Raw genomic sequence first — 22,599 nt, 5'->3', positions numbered from 1 at the left:
AACATGACTGAAGCCCCTTGTGTTGTTTTACAATGGAAAATGTGAATGCATGTGTTTGTGTAAATGTATGTGTTAGTCTGGTCTACGTGCATTCCTATGTGCACATGTGTTCATGCATATGAGCTTATACTCGCGTGCATGTTTGTATGCACGCTTATGCATTTGTGTACTTCTTTGTGTGAGTTCCAACATGCAACTCAACACAGTTAAAAATCCACTTATAAATAAAGTTACCAATCAGGTTTACTTGGAGTTCTCTGTTGGAGAGAGACCCTTTCAGGAATAACCTGAAAATCCTTCTATCTTTGATGTGGAGATGCTGGCATTGGACTGGGGTAAGCACAGTAAGAAGTGTTAGAACACCAGGTCCAACAGGTTTGTTTTAAATCACTAGGTTTCGGAGCACTGCTCCTTCCCTCTATCTTGTCAGACTCAAATCCTATGGCAAACTGCTGTTCAACATAAAATCTAGCAGACTGCAAAACTACAGACAGACCTGACTCCCACTAACTTATCCCATGACCTGCTTAACTCAGACTGAACACAATCCCTCAAACTATCTACACCCCAGGGAATCGCCAGAAATCGAAACAATGTTCCGTCAACCATCTCTCTGTAAACAAGTAAATGGTTAGAAGCAATGGTTACCTCAATTTTACGACTTTCTAATCACAGCTTAAGTTGACACACTGCCTTTATGTATTTTAAACCAGGGTTTTCGATAACATTACTGCTACAAATATATTATATAATATATAACAATGTCTTACATTCATCACAACATGTTCATCTGATCCTTCAGTGTTTATGCGTGTGCACATGGTTTCTGTGTCCCATGTGCATGTGTTTGTGAAAATGTGCATGGATGTGTATGTGCATTTGTGTGTGCAAGGTTCTGACCCATATGAGCTGTGACCATTGCCTTCTGGGAGAGGACTGGACAAGGTTTCAGATAGTGACCGGTACATATGCCTTAAACGATAGTCTACCGTTTCTCTCAAAATGGCAGAGGGAGTATGCAAAGCCTCTGGTTAGTAAATATCTCTTTTGCTTTTAGCAGAGAATTACAAAGAAACAGTGCCAAATTGAGGAACTTTGCAAGCAGTGAAACTCAACTGCAAGCTTGGTATCTTACATGTTACGGACAGGAGAGGGTTTAATTTAAATAACCCTGATTTCTCCTTTCAACCCCTGTCCATAAACAGAGGTGTTTTAATTTTGAATTCCCCCCTTTATAAACGATGGTGTATTTCCCAACCCCGTAGATTTGGTGTGATCCAATTTCTATGAATAGCCCCATAGCAATCTCAAGATAGGGTAAGCTCAGAGGGGTAGTTTATTCGCTAACACAAGAGGAAAGTCGCCATGTAGCCTCCTATTTTCACTCGGACAATAAAAGAGGGGACACAGAGAAATAAAAATTTGCAGGGCAAAGACCACAGAATAAAAAATGATTGTTTCACGTAAGTCCAGACTCAAATTCCAATGGTGTATTCCTTCACAGAGGTTGGCAGACTGAAGACTGATGCTGGAAAATTAACTTTTCCAATAGCAATGAGTTCCATGACATGATAGGCACATAGAGATGAATTAATCTTGTAGGCACTGGTACAAACGTTCTAACAGAAACAGCATGGATTGGGGTGGTGGTAGGTGGGTTCAGGTATTCATCTGGACTGAGTCCTTGTTTTGAGCTGCTGCTTGGTAGATCATAGAATCATAGAATTTGCAGTGCAGACGGAGGCCATTCGGCTTGTTGGATCTACATCGGCCCTTGGAAAGAGCACCCTAATTAAGCCCACGCCTCCAGTCTATCCCCGTAACCCAGTAAGCCCACCTATTCGTTTGAACACTAAGGAGCAATTTTGCACGGCCAATCCACCTAATCTGCACATCTTTAGACTGTGGGAGGAAACCGGAGTACCCAGATGAAACCCACACAGACATGAGGAGAAAGGGCAAACTCCACACCGACAGTCACCCGAGCCAGGAGTTGAACCGGGGTCCCTGGAACTGTGAGGCAGCAGTGCTAACCACTGTGTCAGCTGGATGGAAGATGGTAGACTGGCAGTACAACAAGACAGTGTCGCAGATTCTTCCAGGTAGGGGATCAAGTCACATGGCTCCCACCACTTTGGCTTTGACAAAGGATGTATGTTCCTTTGTCTGGATTCTGGAGATTGTTAATGGTCCAGCCATTAAGAATTTCAAAGGAGTTTTCAGGGTCCTTTATCCTAGCATACTGGTAGACTTATGGTTTATGAAAGTTCCTGTAGATGGCCTTTGTAGAATTTACTTTGATCCTTGCAGCCACAGGGGTCATGAGCATATCTGCAGAGTTGATCCGGTTCCAACTTCTCTGATATTGCCAGAAACATTCTTTTGTTCTGGCTTACAGGTAGACGTAGCTTCAGCTTTATTAAAGACTTTGTCAAGTTTTTTTTAAATTTTAGGAAGTAGACATGTTTATCAAATATATATTCATTAAAATATTGTGCGTTGTGTTAGATTTGATAAGTGGCCAACCTTAATATACATTTCAGGTGTTAATATTTGCGGAGAAGAAAGCTGATGTAGATGCGATCCATGAATACCTGCTCTTGAAGGGTGTGGAGGCTGTTGCCATTCACGGGGGGAAAGGTAAGCTCAAACACAAACTGTCTGTCCTCACATCTGTACCCCGGCACCCTACTTGCAAATAAGAAAACTCTTGATTGGGAGTGACATCTTACTGAAATAAAAGTGATTTCTAGTCTCTTAGATATTTTAATGTGTGTGTGTGTTTGGTCTTTTATGGCTGTATGTTATACAAGGATGAAAAGTTTCCACCGTGTGGCAAAACTCTGACTTTTGGATAATGGAATTTTTCCCCTTTAATTTTTTTTCCAACCTCTGTCTTTCCTTGGCCACAGTCTCCAACGAGGCCCAATTAATTAATGACCTCAGAGTAGAGGCACCTCGAGACAGCAGCGCCCACAATATCATTTAATTTTACATCCAGTTTTAAAGGGAGAAGAATGGGTCCAACACTAGTATTTTGAAAGTAATTAAGGGTTACTATGTGATTAAGCCTAGTGACAACAAACAAAAATATATTATACGTGAAAGCTGCGCTAACTGAAGTGAAATGGGATACTAGGGTAGATCAACAGAGAAGCAATTTATAAAATCATTTCAGGGGATATTTCAGTATATTCCTACTATCATAGATCATAGAATTTACAGTGCAGAAGGAGGCCATTCGGCCCATTGAGTCTGCAACGGCTCCTGGAAAGAGCACCCTACCCAAAGTTAACACCTCCACCCTATCCCCATAACCCAGTAACCCCACCCAACACTAAGGGCAATTTTGGATACTAAGGGCAATTTATCATGTCCAATCCACCTAACCTGCACATCTTTGGACTGTGGGAGGAAACCGGAGCACCCGAAGGAAACCCCGCACACACGGGGAGGATGTGCAGACTTCGCACAGACAGTGACCCAAGCCAGAATCGAACCTGGGACCCTGGAGCTGTGAAGCGATTGTGCTATCCACAATGCTACCGTGCTGCCCTATAAAAGAAAAATTCTAAGTGGAGGACCTACCACCCTTGGTTAAATAAAGAAGTTAAGGAAAGCATTAAACTTAAGGAAAAAGCGTACAACTGTGCAAAGATGAATGACAGGTCAGAGTCTAAAGAACGACAGGGAATGACTAAAAGGGTAATCCGAAGAAAGAAATTAAGAGTATGAGAGGAAGCTAGCTAGAAATATAAAAACGGATAACACGTGTTTCTGCAGGTATTTAAAAAGGAAAAGATTAAATAAAGTGAGTGTTGGTCTTCTAGAGAGTTAATAGTGGATAATGAGGAAATTGCAGATGAAATGAACACATTTTGCTTCTGTTTTCACTGTAGAAGATTTTTAAAAGTTCTAGTAATAGCTGTTAATTGGATGGTGGAGGAGAGAATGGAACTTGGTGAAATTACAATCACCAGGGAAGCTGTACTGAGCAAACTAATGAAGTTGCAGGTGACGAGTCTCTGGATCCTGATGGACTTCATCCTCGGGTCATAAATGAGGTGTTTAATGTGATAGTAGATGCGTTAGTGTTGATCTTCCAGAACTTCCTAGATTCTGCAAAGGTTCCATCAGACTAAAAAGTACCAAATATAACCCTGCTATTCAAGAAGGGAGGCTGGCAGAAAACAGAAAGCTACCGTCTTGTTAGCTTGCCAGCTGTTGTGGGAAAGGTATTCTAGTCAAGTATCAAGTAAGTTATAGCGGGGCACTTAGAAAAAAGACCAAGGTAATCGGGAAGAGTCAGCCAGGGTTTTGTGACAGAGAAATCATGTTTACTCAATTTATTGGCCGTTGAGGGAGTAACATGCACTGTGGATATAGGGGAGCCTTTAGACGTACTGTGCTTGGATTTCCAGAAGGCATTTGATAAAGTGTTACATCAAAGATTATTGTAGAAAATAAAAGCTTATGGTTTAGAGGGTAACATAGTAGCATGGATAGTAGATTGGCAAAAAAACAGTTTTGGGGGGAAAAGTACAGCTATTCGATTTCAGTGTACTTCACTTCCACTCACGAGAAACCAAACATCTTGGAGTTAAAACTCAGCCTTTATTGCAAGCTATAGCAGGGGCCCGTGGCATTCCTCATTGGGAAGCCGGAGAGCACAGATTCAAGAATTGTATATACTTTGAGATTTAGTTACAATAAATTAGCATATACCAATCATTTGTTACTGGTTATCTATGTCCAATCATAACTCAATTAAGGTTACATCGTGCATAGTATATGAGAATAATTAACCAATCAAAGGTACGCATGCTTTCTTTTCGTACCCAATTATTTTTTCTCCAATTAAGGGGCAATTTAGCGTGGCCAATCCACCTAACCTGCACATCTTTGGATTGTGGGGTTGAAACCCACGCAGACATGGGGAGAGTACAAACTCCACACAGACAGTGACCCAGGGTCAGGATTTGAACCTGGGTCCTTAGCGCCGCAGTCCCAGTGCTAACCACTGTGCCACATGCCGTTCTTGCATGCTTAATTAAACTATTCAATCAGTACAAAGGCAGTATGTTACTTTTCAATTATTGATATTGGTGGTCCGATATCTGGTGTGACTATCAGTCACCCCTCCCTGTTGTGATCGGCAGATATCCTGGAGCCAGAACAAATGGCAGATTGTCCCACATTGTTAGACAGACCTTGAGAGTTTACACCTAGCTAGTTCCTGCCTTAGAGCTGGCCCCACTGACAGGTTATGTCCTTGTGGTGTATTTTTACAAATTGGCAGCTTGTCTCTCACAGTCAGAACTGAAGATTTTAACGTCTCCAATAAATAATGGAACTAGAGTTTTAAAAAAATGCCTGCTACCTAAAAATGCCCTCTTCAGGGAGTATGCATAAATAGGTCTTTTTCTGATTGTCATGATGTACCGAGTGGAGTCCCGCAGGGGTTTGTGCTAGGGTGTCTGTCAACTTTTTACAATATTTATTAATAACTTAGGCCAGCGACCTGTAAATTTGCAGATGACACAAAGGTAGGAAAGTATGTTGTGAAGAGGACATAAGGAGGTTGCAGATGGATATAGATAGGTTGAGTGCATGGGCACAAATCTGGCAGATGGAGTATAATCTGGGAAAATGTGAAGATGTTCACTTTGGCAGGAAGAATAAAAAAGCAGAGTATTACTCACAGGAAGAATGACTGCAGACTTTTGAGGTGCATAGCGATCTAGGTGTTCTTGTATTTGAGTCACAAAATGTTAGCATGCAGATGCAGCAAGTAGTTAAGGCTAATGAAATGCTTTATTATGAGAAGAATTGAACATAAAAATTGTTATGTTATGCTTCAGTTATACAGGATATTGGTGAGATCGCATCTTGAATTCTGTGTGCAGTTTTGGTCGTCTTATTTAAGGAAGGGTCAAAATGTGTAGTAGGTGGCTCAGAGGAATTAACATGTTTTCTTATGAGGGGTGGTTGGACAGAGTGGGCTTGTTTCTACAGGCGTTTAGAAGAGTGAGGGGGTGACTTGATCGAAGTATATAAGACCCTGGGTAGTCTCAACAAGGTGGATGTGGAAAGAATGTTTCCTCTTGTGGGTGAGTCCAGGACTCAGGGGCACTGTTTTAAAATTAAGGGTCGCTCTTTTAGGACAGTGTTGAGGAGAAACGTTTTCTCTCAGACGGGTGTGCACTCTGGAATTTTCTGTCTCAGGTGGAGGTGGGGTACTTGAATATTTTCAAGTCGGAGGCAAATAGATTCCAGTTAGGCAAAGAAATCAAAAGTTTTTGAGGATAAATGGGAATGTGGAATTCAAAACAGAGACAGATTAGTCGTAATCGTATTGAATGGCGGAGCAGGCTGGAGGGGCTGAATGGCCTACTTCTGTTATTTAGTACATCGTAATAAACATTTGTCAGAATTTTTTGTCTTCGGCACGCCTCATCCCTGGTTGTAGATATTGTACAGTTGTGCTATAGATGACTATGTTATAATGTACAGTTACATAATAAATAATGTACATTTATATTATGAAAATTGTAGTTACGCTATCGAGAACAGTTGTATCTTCAGAAGATTGTTGGAAATTCCATTCACACGTCTATCTGGGGTTTCGTGGAAAGCATTTTATTATATTATTTTTCTTCTCCCTGACCACTGTCCGAGTCTGAACCATACTGTTTGCAACAGCTGGTCTTTAAACCCATATTCTCTCAATCTCTAAGGCCACCTACTTCCACTTCTGTATAATCACCCATTGCGACTCCTGTCTCAGCTTTCTGCTGCTGAAACCCTCATCCATGCCTTTGTTTACCTCTTGACTTGATTATTACATGCTCTTTTGGCCTGACTCCCATCATCTACCCTCTCTACTTAAGTTGTAAAGAATCCTGCTACCTGTATCCTAACTTGCATCAAATTCTGTTCACCCATCACTCCTGTGCTCGCTTAATTACATTTTCTCCCAGATTTAAACACAACACAGATTTTACATTTTCATCTTTGTTTCAAATCCCTCCTTGACCACACCCCTCCTCCGTAATCTTCTACAGGCCCACAACCATGCAAGGTATCTGCACTCCTCCAATTCTTGCCAATTCAGCATCTCCGATTTTAATTGCTATTATAATTGGTGGCTGCGTCTTCAGCGACTGAGGCCCGTTGCTCTGCAATGCCCTCCATAAATCTCTTCCTTTCTCTATTCCTCTCTCCTCCTTTAAGACACTCCTTAAAAGTGTACCTCTTTGACCAATCATTTGTGACTGAGTGTTGAATGTTGTTTGGGATTTTTAAAAAAATCATGGATTGTGGGTGTTTCTGCCTGGACAGCATTTATTGTCTGTTCCTAATGTTTTTCTATGATACAAATGAAAGTTGTTGATTCTGAGTGTGAAAATCTTTCCTTTCTCACTCAGTAGAGCTCAAGATTTGATATATTTTTGCTCTTGTTCAAGGAGTTTGGCTTTTGTAGGGTAAAATGTACTACTGTTTAGTATGTGTGGATTCTAAAGCATAGCTTTATACCAGCTGATTGAACAGTTTAATATGATTTGTTCATGTTCTGGTTCTTCGCAGACCAGGAGGAGCGGACTAAAGCCATTGAGGCGTTCCGAGAAGGAAATAAGGATGTACTTGTGGCAACCGATGTAGCATCGAAAGGCTTGGACTTCCCAAATATTCAGCATGTTATTAACTATGATATGCCTGAGGAGATTGAGAATTATGGTAAGAAAGGTTCCTTAATCGGTAGATGCACCAGTGGACATGAGTTACAGGCTCCTTTGTACCTGGTATTGATCGAGTTGATCGCACCGATGAATGATCTACAGTTCAATTGCACCCTGGGAAGAGAAGGAGGCCATTTTCCTGCCGTTGCTCCATATCTCTTGATAGTCTGACCAAACAAAATCTATCGAGCTCAGTCTGAAAGTTTCAATCATCCCAGTAAGAAGTCAGTAGAGGAAGAAAATGGAAACTGAGAGTAAACTAGCTACAAATGTAGAAACAGATCGTAAGAGCTTGTCTAGGTTAAAAAGGAAGAGATGAGCAAAAGAAAATGTGTGTCCCTTAGAGGCAGAGACAGGAGAAGCTGTAATGGGAAATAAGAAAATGGCAGGCGATTAAGCAAATATTTTGCATCTGTCTGCACAGTGCAGGAGGCACAAAGAAGTAGTGGGGAACTAGGGGCGCCATTCTCCGCTCCCCACGCGGCATGGAAGAATCACGGGAGGGCCCCCCCCCGACAAAATTCTCCCCCCCCCCCCCCCCGCGCTCGGAAGAATCGCCGCTCGCCTTTTTTCACGGCGAACGGCGGTTCTCCGACCCGGATGGGCCGAGGGGCCTGCCATTGTTGTTTCACGACGGCGGCGAACACACCTGGTCGCTGCCGTCGTGAAACGGGAGTGAGAAGCCCATTTGGGGCTAGAAAGGAAAGAGCACCACGATTGTGCTCGGGAGGGGACAGGCCCGCAATCAGTGCCCACCGATCGTCGGGCCGGCGTCCAAATCGGACGCATTATTTCCCCTCCGCCGCCCCGCAAGATCAAGCCGCCACGTCTTGCAGGGCGGCTGAGGGGAAAGACGGCCACCGCGCATGCGCGGGTTCGTGCCGTCAGCGTCATGACGTCAGCCGCGCATGCGCGGGTTGGAGCCGGCCAACCTGCGCATGCGCAGCTGACGTCATTAGGCGCGCCGGCCACGTCATTCTCGGCGCAACGCCCCCGCGGCCGAGATTTACAGAGCGCCGCTCCTAGCCCCAGCGGGAGGGGAGAATAGGGGGCGAGGAGCGGCCTCTGAGGCCATCAGTGAAACTCGGCCGAGTTCACGACGGCCCTCCTGATTTTTCCCGGGAGCGGAGAATTTAAAACAGTTAATATTAGTGAGCTATTTGGAGTAAAAGCTGACAAATTCCATGGACCGTTTTTAAAGATGTGAGCAAAATTTCCACGCTAACACAGTTGGAGTAGCCACCTTCAGGTGAAACTTTATGACAAGGCTTGTCTGCTCTCTCATAGGCACAGAAAATTCGCTGTTCCAAAGAAGAACAGGGAAGTTAGTGTCCCTCAGTCAATGTCACAAAAAAAAAAATTTCCAGTCATATCACACTGCTGTCTGTAGTGGAGAAAAATACAGCTATTCAGCCAAGTGAACTTCATTCTCCCACTCACAAAAAACAAGACAAAGATTCTTGGTGTTACAAATGAGGCCTTTATTGCGAGCAATAGCACAGGCTGCTCATGTTCCAAGTAGGCATGTCGGAGAGCCCTGATTCAAGAATAACATTGAGGTTATACTCAAGATTTAATTATACGAAATTAGCATATGCCAATCAGTTGTTACCAGTTATCTATATCTAATCACAAATATCAATTTGGTTTATATCATGCATCCAGCACGGTAGCATTGTGAATAGCACAATCGCTTCACAGCTCCAGGGTCCCAGGTTCGATTCCCGGCTTGGGTCACTGTCTGTGCGGAGTCTGCACATCCTCCCCGTGTGTGCGTGGGTTTCCTCCGGGTGCTCCGGTTTCCTCCCACAGTCCAAAGATGTGCAGGTTAGGTGGATTGGCCATGCTAAATTGCCCTTAGCGTCCAAAATTGCCCTTAGTGTTGGGTGGGGTTACTGGGTTATGGGGATAGGGTGGAAGTGTTGACCGCGGTTAGGGTGCTCTTTCCAAGAGCCGGTGCAGACTCGATGGGCCGAGTGGCCTCCTTCTGCACTGTAAATTCTATGTAACATAGACACTTCTACTTAATTAAATCCAATTCATACAAAGACACATGCATGTTGTCCTCTAATATTTAAATTTGGCTTCTTGCTATCAGCCCTGTGGGTATCAATAACCTCCCTGATTCCTCTAACTTATAATACTTGTTTCCCAAGGTAAAACTTAGCAGTTCTTTGTGATAAAAGAAAATTACTGCGGATGCTGGAATCTGAAACAAAAACAGAAAATGCTGGAAATCACAGCAGGTCTGACAGTGTCAGTGGAGAGAGAAGGGAGCTAATGTTTCGAGTCTGGATGGCTCTTGGTCAAAGTCCTTTGTGATTATGCCTCCCTTTCTGTCTACTTCCAGACAATCTGCCACCAGAGCAAAATGGTGAACGATCCCACATTGTTCATTTCCATCCTTGATAATGACCATTTGTTGTGTCTTTCCTGGGGCCCCATCACCAGAACAATGTGTCCTTGGGGTTTCCTCCAGCTAACAACGTCAGCACAGATGGAACAGAAGAATTTAAACCCCTTCAGCATTTAGTGGATAGCTAGAGTTTTAAAACAAATTCTAATATAATGTCTAAAACTACACCCTTTCAAATTAGCTGCCCTCTTTCTTACAACAATGAATATACTTGGAAAAAGTACTTAATTGGCTGTAAAATGCTTTGGGCCTTGCGAGTCACAACAGGTGCTACATGAATGCAAGTCTCTTTTGCTTTTTAAAAAAGGTGGCTGGGGAGATGTATTGATCTTCCAGAACTGCCCTGTGAACCTAGAAAGGCTCATGTGGATTAGGAGATATCAAGGCTAAGCCCACTGTTCAAGAATGGAGGGAGAGAGAAAACAGGAAACTTGATATCAGAAGTAGGGAAAAATGACCGAATCTGTTCGTAAGGAAATGGTAATAGAGCAGTTGGAAAATCACAATATGGTTAACATAGTTTATGAAAGCGAAATCATGTTTAAAATGTCTGTCACCGTATTTTGAAATTATAACTAGCGGGGTGGATATAGGGAAAGAAGTGGATGTGGTATATTTGGACATTCTGAAGGCATTAAGTAAGCTGCCATGCAAGAGGTTTGTCATACTCGTGGGATTGGGGTTAATATTTAGGCATGAATTCACGATTTGCTTAATGTCTTAAAACAAGAGTAGAAATTAACAAGTAACTTTTAGGAAGATAGGGTGTAACTAGCAGAGTGTCACAGGCTTGGTCCTCAACAATTTAAAGTCTGATGATATAACGGTTGAAAGCAATGAGGAGGACACAAATAGTTTCAAAGGGTTATAGATGGGTTAAGTGAGCAGACAAGAAGGTCACAGATGGAGTATAATATGGAGAATTCTGAGTATATTCATATAAATAAAAGGAAAATAATGTGGATGCCTGAAATGGTGGCACAGTGGTTAGTACTGCTGCCTCAAAGACAAAAGTGGTGATGGTCATGTGACATGATCACCTAGCTGGGGGAACCTGCCACACGGTCTTGCTGTACTGCCGGTCTGCCATATTCCATCCGAGACAGCACAGTGGTTAGCACTGCTGCCTCACAGCTGCAGGGACCCGGATTCAATCCCTGCCTCGGGTGACTGTCTGTGTGGAGTTTGCACTTTCTCCCCATGTCTGCATGGGTTTCCTCCGGATGCTCCAATTTCCTCCCACAGTCCAGAGATGTGCAGGTTAGGTGGATTGGCCATGCTAGGGCTTAAGTAGAGTGCTCTTTCCAAGGGTCAGTACAGACTCTCGATGGGCCGAATGGCCTCTTTCTGCACTGTAGGAATTCTATGATCCCATGAAATCTGAAATAAGAACAGAAAGTGCTGGGGAACTCAGATCTGGCAGCATCTGTGGAGAGAGAAAAACAGACTTTTAAAAAAAATAGTCTTCCAATTAAGGGGCAATTTTAGTGTGGCCAATCCACCTAACCTGCACATCTTTGGGTTGTGGGGGGGTGAAACCCACGCAGACACGGGGAGAATGTGCAAACTCCACATGGACAGTGACCCAGAGCCGGGATTCGAACCCGGGTCCTCAGCTTTGGAAGCAGCAATGCTAACCACTGTGCCACGTGCCGCTCTGAGAGAAACGGACTTGACATTTCAAGTTGAATTTGACTCTTCTTTGGACTGTTCCAAGAGTAAGGATATCTTGCTCTAACTATATAGGGCTTTGGTGAGACCACATATGGAGCATCATATATAGTTTTGGCTCTATTATAGGAAGGGTATACTTGCCTGAGAGGAGTTGCGATGAAGGTTCACCAGGTTGATTCCTGTGTTTAGAGGGCTGTCCAATGAGGGAAGATTGAGTAGAATGGGCGTCTTCTTCTGAACTCCTAAAATTATGAAAGCTGATCTCATAAAAACATATAAAATTCTTAAGATGGCTTAATGGGATAGCCATTATGCGACTGTTTCACCTGGTTGGGAAATCTAGATCATGGAGTCACAATCTCAGGGAAAGGCGTGAATTAGGATTAAGATGAGAAATTTCTTCTTATGGTCTTTGTAATTCTCTATCCAAGAGAACCATGGGTGATGAGTCATTGAGTATCTTTGAGCATATTGATGGCTGAGAAAGATATTTTTAGACAATGGGTGGGAAAGTGGATTTGTGGTTGATGATCAGCCACAGTCCTATTTAATAGTGCTCCCATTTCCTATGTTCTTGGGTTCTGGGGTTTTGTCTATCTTAAATCCCATTATTTTCTCCATGAACATTTTTCACACGTGCATTAAAATCAGTAAGTTCTTTCCTTGACTTAATTTTAGATTCTCTTGTACTACCTAATCTTTTTTCTTAATAATTATGAAAACTTCAATGTGGGGCAGCACAGTGGCGCAGAGGGTTAGCCCTCTTGCCTCACGGCGCCGAGGTCCCAGGTTTGATCCCGACTCTGGGTCCCTGTCCGTGCAGTTTGCGCATTCTCCCCGTGTTTGCGTGGGTTTCGCTCCCGCAACCCAAAGATGTGCAGGGTAGGTGGATTGGCCACGCTATATTGCCCCATAATTGGAAATAATGAATTGGGTACTCCTAAATTTATTTTAAAAAATTAAAAAAATAAAAACTTCAATGTTAGCTTTGCTATCCCTTTCTTAAAATTCACTTTCTGCATCTCTTCTTACCTTATTTTTAACCCTTTTTGTATTTATAACACTTTGAATCTCCTAAATTTCATTTTTTGCTTGTATTAGCAGAAAGCTTTTGGCTTGAAACTGACTCTTATGGTTGCTTATCCACGTGTTCTAGTTTTGTATTATGTGAGTTACTTCCTCAAATACTTTCCAAAGTCTCAATGATTATACGTTAACTGCTCAACCCAGTTTACTGTCAGCAATTTGTTTCTCATATCCTCGAAGTTTGTTGTGCTTGAATTTAAAATCTTTGTTTTCATGCTTTTCCTATTCAAACCCAGTATCAAATACAGTCACCTCTGGTTTTGTTCAGGGACAATGGAAAATTGTCCTGCTGGAGATCAGTGTGTGTACTAGTGTAAGTAGAGCTTGATGCACAACTCCATGGGGCTACAGCTCAACCGATCACTGGATTAATGGGTAAAATTCAAAATATAATGCTTTAGATTCCAGCCTGAGAAGTCAAACCCATGTAAATAATTTTCTTTGCTCAGTTCACTTGCCCAGTAGGACGCCTGGTCTTTGTGTGGCTGATGAATTTGGCTACTGTCAGCGTGATTCTGTTTTTGAAAGTCCCTTAAATCTCAGCACTTTCTCTATGTTCAGTTCACAGAATTGGACGTACTGGTCGATCAGGGAAAACAGGGATAGCCACAACATTCATCAACAAGGCTTGTGGTAAGATTTTTTTTTAAAAATTCATGAAATGTGGATTTCTCTGGCAAGGCCCATTCCTAATTGTCCTTGAGGTGGTGGTGATGAGCTGCCTTCTTAAGCTGCTGAGGTCAATATGATGCATGTACACCCATACTGCTGCTATGGAGGGAGTTCCAGGATTATGATCCCTCAACAGTGAAGGAACAGTGATGTAATTCCAAGTCAGGACGATGTGTAGCTTGGAGGGGAACTGACAGGTGTTGGTGTTCCCATACATCTACTGCCCCTGTACTTCCATGAGGTAGAGGTTGTAGGGTTGGAAGATGTCGTTGAAGGAGCTTTGGTGAGTTCCAGCAGTGCATTGTGCAGATGGTACACACTGCTGCCGCTGTGTTTCACAGGAACCGGAAGAAGTCTTACAACACCAGGTTAGAGTCCAACAGGTTTGTTTTGAATCATTACCTTTTGGAGCGCAGCTCTTTCCTCAGGTGAATGCTGAGGTGGGTTTCTGGAATCCCCCCAATACGAGAGGCCCTCACAAATGTAGGGGTCTCTGTAATGGGGGGGGGGAGGGGGTTTCCAGGCAGTGGTCGCTCTTATGGGGGGCTTCCAGGCAGGGATCTCTCAATGCCGGAGGGGGGTGAGAGTCTCTCTTACGGGAGATCTTTGGTGGGGATCTCTCTTATGGGGAGAGAGGCTCTGGTTGGGGGGGGAGGGTGTGTGGTCTCTCTTATGGGAGGGCTTCCTGATGGGGGCCTCCCTTATGGGGGGGGTCTCTAGTAGGGGCCTCTGTAATGGTAGAACTCAAGTCGGGGCTTTTATGGGGGCGTCTTTGGTGGGGGATCGTGGGGCGGGAACGGGTCACCCACGTACTGTGGTGGGAGGGGGAGCAATTGCGTTACCGGAGGGAGCCCAGCCGCCAAACCTCGCTATTGGGCCATATGCTCAAAACAGCAGCCCAATTGCGGAATTGCCGAGGTAATCCCTCGCAATCTCCTCCATGCTTAAATTTCCATGTCATAGGATAGGGAATCGCCTCTGGATTTTCGCTTCCAGTGCAAGTGCAAATTAGAGACGATTCATCTCTGACGGGAGAACATAATTTTCTAAGTGGAGAATTCCAACACATATCTTTTTTCCCAAATAAAGAGACCAAAACTGTACACAGTCACAAAACCGTTGGCCCATCGGGTCTGCACCGACACATGAAAGACATATGACCTGCCTGTCTAATCCCATTTGCCAGCATGTGGCCCATAGCCTTGAATGATATGCCAAGTGCTCATCCAGGTACTTTTTAAAGGTGTGAGACCACCCACCTCTACCACGAAATCAACCCTAGGCTATCCAAACTCTCTTCATAACTTAAATATTCCATCCCAGGCAACATCCCGGTGAATCGCCTCTGCACCCTTTCCAGTGCAATCACATCCTTCTTATAATGTGGAGACCAGAATTGCACACAGTACTCCAGCTGTGGCCTCGACAAAGTTCAATACAACTCCAACATGACCTCCCTGCTTTTGTAATCTATGCCTCGAATGATAAAGGGAAATGTCCCATATGCCTTTTTCACCACCCAAATAACCTGCCCTTCTGCCTTCAGAGTTCTATGGACAAACACACCAAGGTTCCTTGGAACTTCCCAGTGTCAGGCCATTCATTGAATACTTGTCAATTACTCCTTCCAAAGTGTATCACCTCTCACTTTTCAGGGTTAAATTCCATCTGCCGCCTTTCTGTCCATTTGACCATCCCGTCTATATCTTCCTGTAAGCAGGGTAGCATGGTGGTTAGCATAAATGCTTCACAGCTCCAGGGTCCCAGGTTCAATTCCCGGCTGGGTCACTGTCTGTGTGGAGTCTGCACATCCTCCCCCTGTGTGCGTGGGTTTCCTCCGGGTGCTCCGGTTTCCTCCCACAGTCCAAAGATGTGCGGGTTAGGTGGATTGGCCATGCTAAATTGTCCGTAGTGTCCTAATAAAAAAAAAAAGTAAGGTTAAGGGGGGGGGTTGTTGGGTTACGGGTATCGGGTGGATACGTGGGTTTGAGTAGGGTGATCATGGCTCGGCACAACATTGAGGGCCGAAGGGCCTGTTCTGTGCTGTACTGTTCTATGTTCTATGTTCTAACCCAAGACACTCAACATAACTGTTAACTACCCGGCCAATCTTTGTGACATCTGCAAACTTACAGATTCTACCCCTGGCATAGTCAGCTGTGTCATTTATATAAATGACAAATAATAAGGGACCCAGCACAGATCTCTGTGGTATGCCACTGGACACTGGCTTCACAGTATTCTATATGTTTCACCAAGACCCTGTACAGCGACAGCAAAACTTCCCTACTTTTATATTCCATTCCCCTTGCAATAAATACCAACATTCCATTTGTCTATCTAATCCTTGCTGGACCTGCATACTAACATTATGTGATTCATGTACCATCATGTACTAGATCCCTCGGTATCACCAGTTTCTGCAATCTCTCCATTTTCTATTCTTCCTGCCAAAGTGGACAAGTTTACATTTTCCCACATTATTCTCCATCTGCCATATTTTTGCTCACTCATTTAACACATCCATATCCCTTTGCACAGTCTCTGTCTCCCCTTGACAACTTACTTTCCTACTTACCTTGGTGTCATCATCAAATATACATTTACCCCCTTCATCCAAATCATTGATGTAGATTGTATATAGTTGAGGAATCAGTTGTGGAGAGGAGTGAATGTTTAAATTAATGGATGGGATGCTGATCAAGCAGACTGCTTTGTTCTAGATGGTATCCAGCAGATTGGGTGACCTTGAATGTTGTTGGAGCTGCATTCATCCAGGCAAGCGGAGATAATTCCATTACACTCCTGACTTGTGCCTTGTAGGCGGTGGACAGGCTTTTGAGAGTCAGGAGGTGAGTTACTCGCCTCAGGATTCCCAGCCTCTGACCTGATCTTGCAGCCGCCATATTTATGTGACCGGTTCAGTTCAGTTTCTGATCAATGATAAACTCCAGGATGTCGATAGTGGAGGATTCAGCAGTGGTAATGCCATTGAATGTCATGAGGAGATGGTTAGATTTTCTATTTTGGAGGTGCACATTGCCTGACACTTGTGTGCATGAATGTTACTAGCCACTTATCAACTCAAGCCTGAATGCTGTCCTGGTCTTGCTGCATTTCAGAACTGACTACAATTATTGGGAACTGGAAGACTGTGGTTTGGGGCAAGAACTGGTGTTCGAATTTACAGTGGATGTTATAGTGACTGTGCCTTTTAGTTAATAACTGAAACAGTGTTAGAGAAGCTGTATTTGGCAACAACTACAAATCAAGGTGATGTTAATTGGGAGTTTCCTTTGTCCTGTTCCCCATCTCTATTTCTGTGAATGTCTTGAGTTTCAGCGTTACTCTGGACAACAAACACATCCACTATGCTATACAGCTAATGGTTGAACACAACTCTTGGAAATCATTGAAGATACTTAACTTATCTCATGAAGTGCTCAATTGTGTATTTTGTCCTTGCGTCATTTAATTGTGGTTCTCGCTGGATTTCCACTCTGAGCTGAGTTTCCGTGGCTTGGGAGGGCAAAGGTTTTTACTTTGACTCCCTGTGTCGTGTCTCACATTGCAGAGTGCATGTGTGTGTGAGTACTAGGTGTGGACAGAATCAATTTTGGTTGTGGTGCCAGTCTGCCAGAAACATGTAGCCTGCAGGCACTCGTATCCAGATTGATGGGAAGAATGATCACTTGTGAAAAATGCACGTTGCTGGATGACAGGCAGTTTCTGTGGAGCTGTACCCTGGCCAAGAGTAACCATTTTCAGGAGTGGCTGTGCAAATATGTAAAAATCTGTGGGTATATGTACTGTGGCTGTGTTCAATTACTGTGAGGCTTGTTATGTTGGACAGACTTGTATCTATATTTGATACTCTAAATGTAAACTACAAGAAATAAATTGTTGCAGTGCATTTTAGTGTTTGCAAGATTTGCTAAAGCATGTTTTCCTTACAGATGAGTCGGTGTTAATGGATCTGAAGGCTCTGTTACTGGAAGCAAAGCAAAAAGTCCCACCTGTTCTACAAGTCCTTCAGACCGGAGATGAGACTATGCTAGATATTGGAGGTACGTTGGCCTGTTGGCTGTAAATGGCCTTTAGCCTAACCCTTCTCTTTGCAGATGGCCAACTTTGGAAAGCTGAATAGAAAGTCCTTTTTTTTAAATAAACGGTTTATTGAGGTATTTCTTTGGCATTTTAACAGCAACAAAATCAACACATAAGAAGGAAAATATAAACATAGTGCAAATTCCACCTCCCTCTCCCACAGGTCTTGCCATTACTTACCCCCCTAACCTACGCTAACCTAACCCCCCCCCCCCCCCCCCCCCCCCCCTTTCTGCTGACGATTAGTTCTCTGCGAGGAAGTCGACGAATGGTTGCCATCTCCGGGCGAACCCCAGCAGAGACCCTCTCATGGCGAACTTAATTTTCTCCCGGTAGAGGAAGCTTGCCATGTCTGAAAGCCAGGTCTCCGAATTCGGGGGCTTTGAGTCCCTCTGTGCCAGCAATATGTGCCACCGGGCTACCAGGGAAGCAAAGGCCAGAACATCTGCCTCTTTATCCTCCTGGATTCCCCGGTCCTGCGATAGCCCAAGAATCGCCACCACCGGACTCATTGCCACCCTCATATTTAATACTGTGGACATGGCGTCAGCAAACCCCTGCCAAAATCCCCTCAGCGTTGGATATGACCAGAACATGTGGACATGGTTCGCTGGCCCCCCACCCCCGCACACTTCGCACACCTATCCTTCACCCCAAAGAACCTGCTCATCCAGGCCACTGTCATGTGAGCCAGGTGAACAACCTTAAATTGGATCAGGCTGAGCCTGGCACATGTTGCGGTAGCATTGACCCTACCCAAAGCATCCGCCCATAGACCATCCTCTATCTCTCCCCCCAGCTGCTCCTCCCACTTTCGCTTCAGCTCCTCGGTCTGCGTCTCCTCCGAACCCATAAGCTCTTTATATATGTCCGAGACACTCCCCTCTCCTATCCATCCTCTAGAGACCACCCTTAGCGGCAGGAGTGGGAAGGTTGGTACCTGCTTCCGCAGAAAGTCCCGTATCTTTAAATATTGGAATTCATTTCCCCCAGCCAATGCAAACTTCTCCTCCAGCTCGGGAAGCTTCCTTCCAAGAACAAGTCCCCCATCCTCTCAATCCCCGCTCTCCGCCAAATTCGGAACTCCCCCTGTCCATCCTCCCCGGGCAAACCGATGTTTATCGCAGATTGGAGACCAATACACCTACATGCCTCCTCCACTGCCCCCAGACTCTCAGGGCCGCCACCACCGCCGGACTGGTGGAGTACCGCACCAGTGGAACGGCAGGGGCGCCGTTACCAATGCCCCCAAACTTGTGCCCTTACAAGAAGCTGCCTCCATGCGCACCCACGCCAGTGCATCCCCCACCAGCCACCTCCTCACCAGGGCTATATTAGCCGTCCAGTAATAATTGCTGAAATTCGGCAGCGCCAGCTGAATAGAAAGTCTTGTGACATGCCACAATCACGTCTGTCAGGGAAATACAGCAGTCATTTTGTGCAAAGCGAGATTCCAAGAGGGGCTAGGCTTTGGGCGATGCAGCTTTGGGCTGTACTGAGACCAGCTTATTTCCGGATGACATGTAACATTATTGTTTTACTCTTGAGAAGGTCACTGAACTTTTCAAAATTAAATTTCTTCCTGATATCAGCACTCCACACACCAGACAGTGAGGTGTACAGATGACTGCCTGGTTTGTGTTATTGTCAGTGAAGGCAGCAATGGAAAGTTGCTTGTTTCTTTTGTTTTTCCCTCTCCCTCCTGTAGAAAGGGGGGTTGGTGGCATACTGGTATTGTCACTGGATTAGTTGTCTAGGGACCCACATTCGAATCCCGCTACTGCAGATGGTGAAATTTTAATCTAATAAAATCTGCAGTTGAAATTCTAATGATGACCATGAAACCATTGCTGATTATCTGGTTCACTAATGTCCTGGTCTGGCCTACATGCAACTCCAGATCCAGAGCAATGTGGCTGACTCTTATCTGTCCTTCAAAGGCAATTAAGGATTGGCAATAACTGCTCACCCAGCCAGTGATGCTCACATCCCATGAACAAATAAAAAATATTAATTTATTGTGTAATGAGAAAGGAACAATTGGGAATCTAGTTGTGCTATGCCCCTTGGAGATGAGTGACCATAATATGATAGAATTCTTCATTAAGGTGGAGAGTGAAGGGTGACATGGTGATGCAGTGGTTAGCACTGTTACCTCATGGCACCGAGGACCTGGGTTCGATCCTGGCATCGGGTCACTGTGTGTGTGGAGTTTTCACATTCTCCCCATGTCTGCGTGGGTCTCACCTCCACAACCCAAAGATGTGCAGGGTAGGTGGTATGGCCACGCTAAATTGCTCCTTAATTGGATAAAAATGAATGGGTACTTTAAATTTATTTTTAAAACGAGGGAGAGTGGCATAGTTGATGCTAAGACTGGGAACCTAAATCTTAATAAAGGAAATTATGATGGTATGAGGTGAGGTGGTTATAGAATTTACACTGCCAGCCCTTGGAAAGAGCACCCTACTTAAGCCCATGTCTCCACCCTGTCTGCGTAACCCAGTAACCCCACCTAATCTTTTGGACATGAAGGGGCAATTTAGCTTGGCCAATCCATCTAACCTGCACATCTTTTGACTGTGGGAGGAAACCTGAGCACCCGGAGGAAACCTACGCAGACACGGGAAGAAAGTGCAAACTCCACACAGCCAGTGACCCGAGGCCCGAATTGAACCCGGGACCCTGGAGCTGTGATGCAGCAGTGCTAACCTCTGTGTCACCGTGCCGCTATGATGGATTGGGAAACATTACTTAAAGGAATGACAGTGGATAATTGGGTGAACAGCAACAATTGTTTATTCCTATTTGGCGCATAAGTAAAATGGGAAAGGTGGCCAAACTATGGCTTACAAGAGAAATTAGAGATAGTATTAGATCTAAGGAAGAGGCATACAAATTAGCCAGAAAAATAACAGACCTGAGGGTTGGGAGCAGTTTAGAATTCAGCAAATTAGGACCAAGGGATTGATTAAGAAGGGGAAAATAGAAGGGCAGCACGGTGGTGCAGTGGTTAACACAGCTGCCTCACGATGCCGAGGTCCCAGGTTCGATCCTGGCTCTGGGTCACTGTCCGTGTGGAGTTTGCACATTCTCCCCGTGTTTGCGTGGGTTTCACCCTCACAACCCAAAGATGTGCAGCGTAGGTGGATTGGCCACTCTAAAATTGCCCCTTAATTGGAAAAAACTAATTGGATACTCTAAATGTAAAAGAAAGAAGGGGAAAATAGAGTACGAGTGTAGGTTTATGGGGCACATAAAAACTGACTAAAATTTTCTATAGGTATGGGAAGAGAAAAGGATTGTTAAAGACAAATGAAGGTCTCTAACAATCAGAAATAGGGGAATTATAGTGGGGAATAAAGAGTTGGCTGACCAGTTAAATACATACTTTGGTTCTGTCTTCACAAAGGAAGACACAAATGACATATCAGAGATATTAGGGAGCACAGGGTTTTCATGAGAGGGAGAACCGAAGGAGACATGTGCAAGTGGGAAATTGATGGGATTGAAGGCCGATAAATCTCCAGGGCCAGATAATCTACAGCCCAGAGTACTTCAAGAAGTGGCCCTCAAAATAGTGGATGCATTGGTCGTCATCTTCCAGGACTCTATGAACTCTGGAATAGTTCCACAGATTGGAGGGTAGCTAATGTAACCCTGCTATTTAAAAAATGAGGTAGAGAGAAAACAGGGAATCATAGACCAGCCAGCCTGATAACGATAGTAGGGAAAATTCGAGAGTCCATTACAAAAGATTTAATAGCGGAGCACTTGGAAAATAGTGGCAGAATCGGACTGAGTCAGCATAGATTTACAAAAGGAATTATTCGAGGATGTGGAGTTCATGAGAGGGAGCCAGTGGATGTGGTTTATTTGGGCTTTCAGAAGGCTATCAACAAAGGAGTGAAATCCCCGCCTCCTTTGTGGTGTAGGCACTGTAGACATTGAGGCTGCATGAGCCCTGGTGGAAATGTATTTGCTATTTAATGTAATTCTTGTTCTTTGTTCAGGTGAAAGAGGCTGCACCTTTTGTGGTGGTTTGGGCCATCGTATCACAGACTGTCCAAAACTGGAGGCCATGCAGACGAAGCAGGTCAGCAACATTGGGCGCAAGGACTATCTGGCTCACAGCTCAATGGACTTCTAACTTGATACACCCACAGTGCAACTAGCATCTCCGTGAACGCATCTGTGCACTGCACGCAGACAGAGAGAGGAAGGCCAGGTGTGTGATTCTGTGACCAGCTCCATGCATTTCCCAATGTTCATGTTTTCTTGATCAGCTGAAAGCACACTTACCTGCAATTTTAAAGGCAACATTTCATTGTTGCAGAACACTTCAATTTGTCGAGCAGCTAGCTGCCTTATTTGGATGTTAAGACCACGATGAACAAGTATTGGCTTTTGTCAACCTGCACCGCAACAATGGACTTCAGTAAATGGGATATATTCTTACATAATCCTCAGTATCTTGATGGATGTTCTTGCTGGGTGATCTTCATTGATGTGTTAGACACTCAACTGACCAAGAAAGTAACTATATTTGTTGAAAATAAAGTCTATTATTTCTGAAATAATGTGTTGAGTGCCACTCTCACCGTACTCCAAGATCATCCTAGAATGCAAAAGTGACCCCAACTTCTTCACGAGCATCCATTGCACATATATTCATATGCAGGAGTCCTTTACAGACAAAAGGAACATAGAACATAGAAAATACAGCCCAGAACAGGCCCTTCGGCCCACGATGTTGTGCCGAACCGTTGTCCGAGATTAATCATAGAATTTACAGTGCAGAAGGAGGCCACTCGGCCCATCGAGTCTGCACCGGCTCTTGGAAAGAGCACCCAACCCGAGGTCAACACCTCCACCTTATCCCAATAACCCAGTAACCCCACCCAA

At 44.3% G+C, this 22,599-nt stretch overlaps 1 protein-coding gene across 1 annotated transcript in view; it reads left to right on the top strand.

Annotated features, from left to right (window-relative positions):
* LOC119953109 (probable ATP-dependent RNA helicase DDX41) overlaps window positions 1–22,274 on the top strand; it is a 92,448-nt gene extending 70,174 nt beyond the window's left edge. Inside the window, exons 13-17 of the mRNA XM_038776959.1 lie at window positions 2,544–2,640; window positions 7,588–7,737; window positions 13,477–13,548; window positions 17,544–17,654; window positions 21,708–22,274. Of these exons, the coding sequence (XP_038632887.1) occupies window positions 2,544–2,640; window positions 7,588–7,737; window positions 13,477–13,548; window positions 17,544–17,654; window positions 21,708–21,844 (567 nt within the window). The 3' untranslated portion in view covers window positions 21,845–22,274. The remainder of the gene's footprint in view (window positions 1–2,543; window positions 2,641–7,587; window positions 7,738–13,476; window positions 13,549–17,543; window positions 17,655–21,707) is intronic.
* The last annotated feature ends 325 nt before the right edge of the window (window positions 22,275–22,599 follow it).

This window comes from Scyliorhinus canicula, chromosome 18 (genome assembly GCF_902713615.1).
Source record: "Scyliorhinus canicula chromosome 18, sScyCan1.1, whole genome shotgun sequence".
Classification (NCBI taxonomy): domain Eukaryota; kingdom Metazoa; phylum Chordata; class Chondrichthyes; order Carcharhiniformes; family Scyliorhinidae; genus Scyliorhinus; species Scyliorhinus canicula.
Note: the sequence above shows the minus strand (reverse complement) of the source record. Positions and strands in the feature narration are given on the sequence as shown.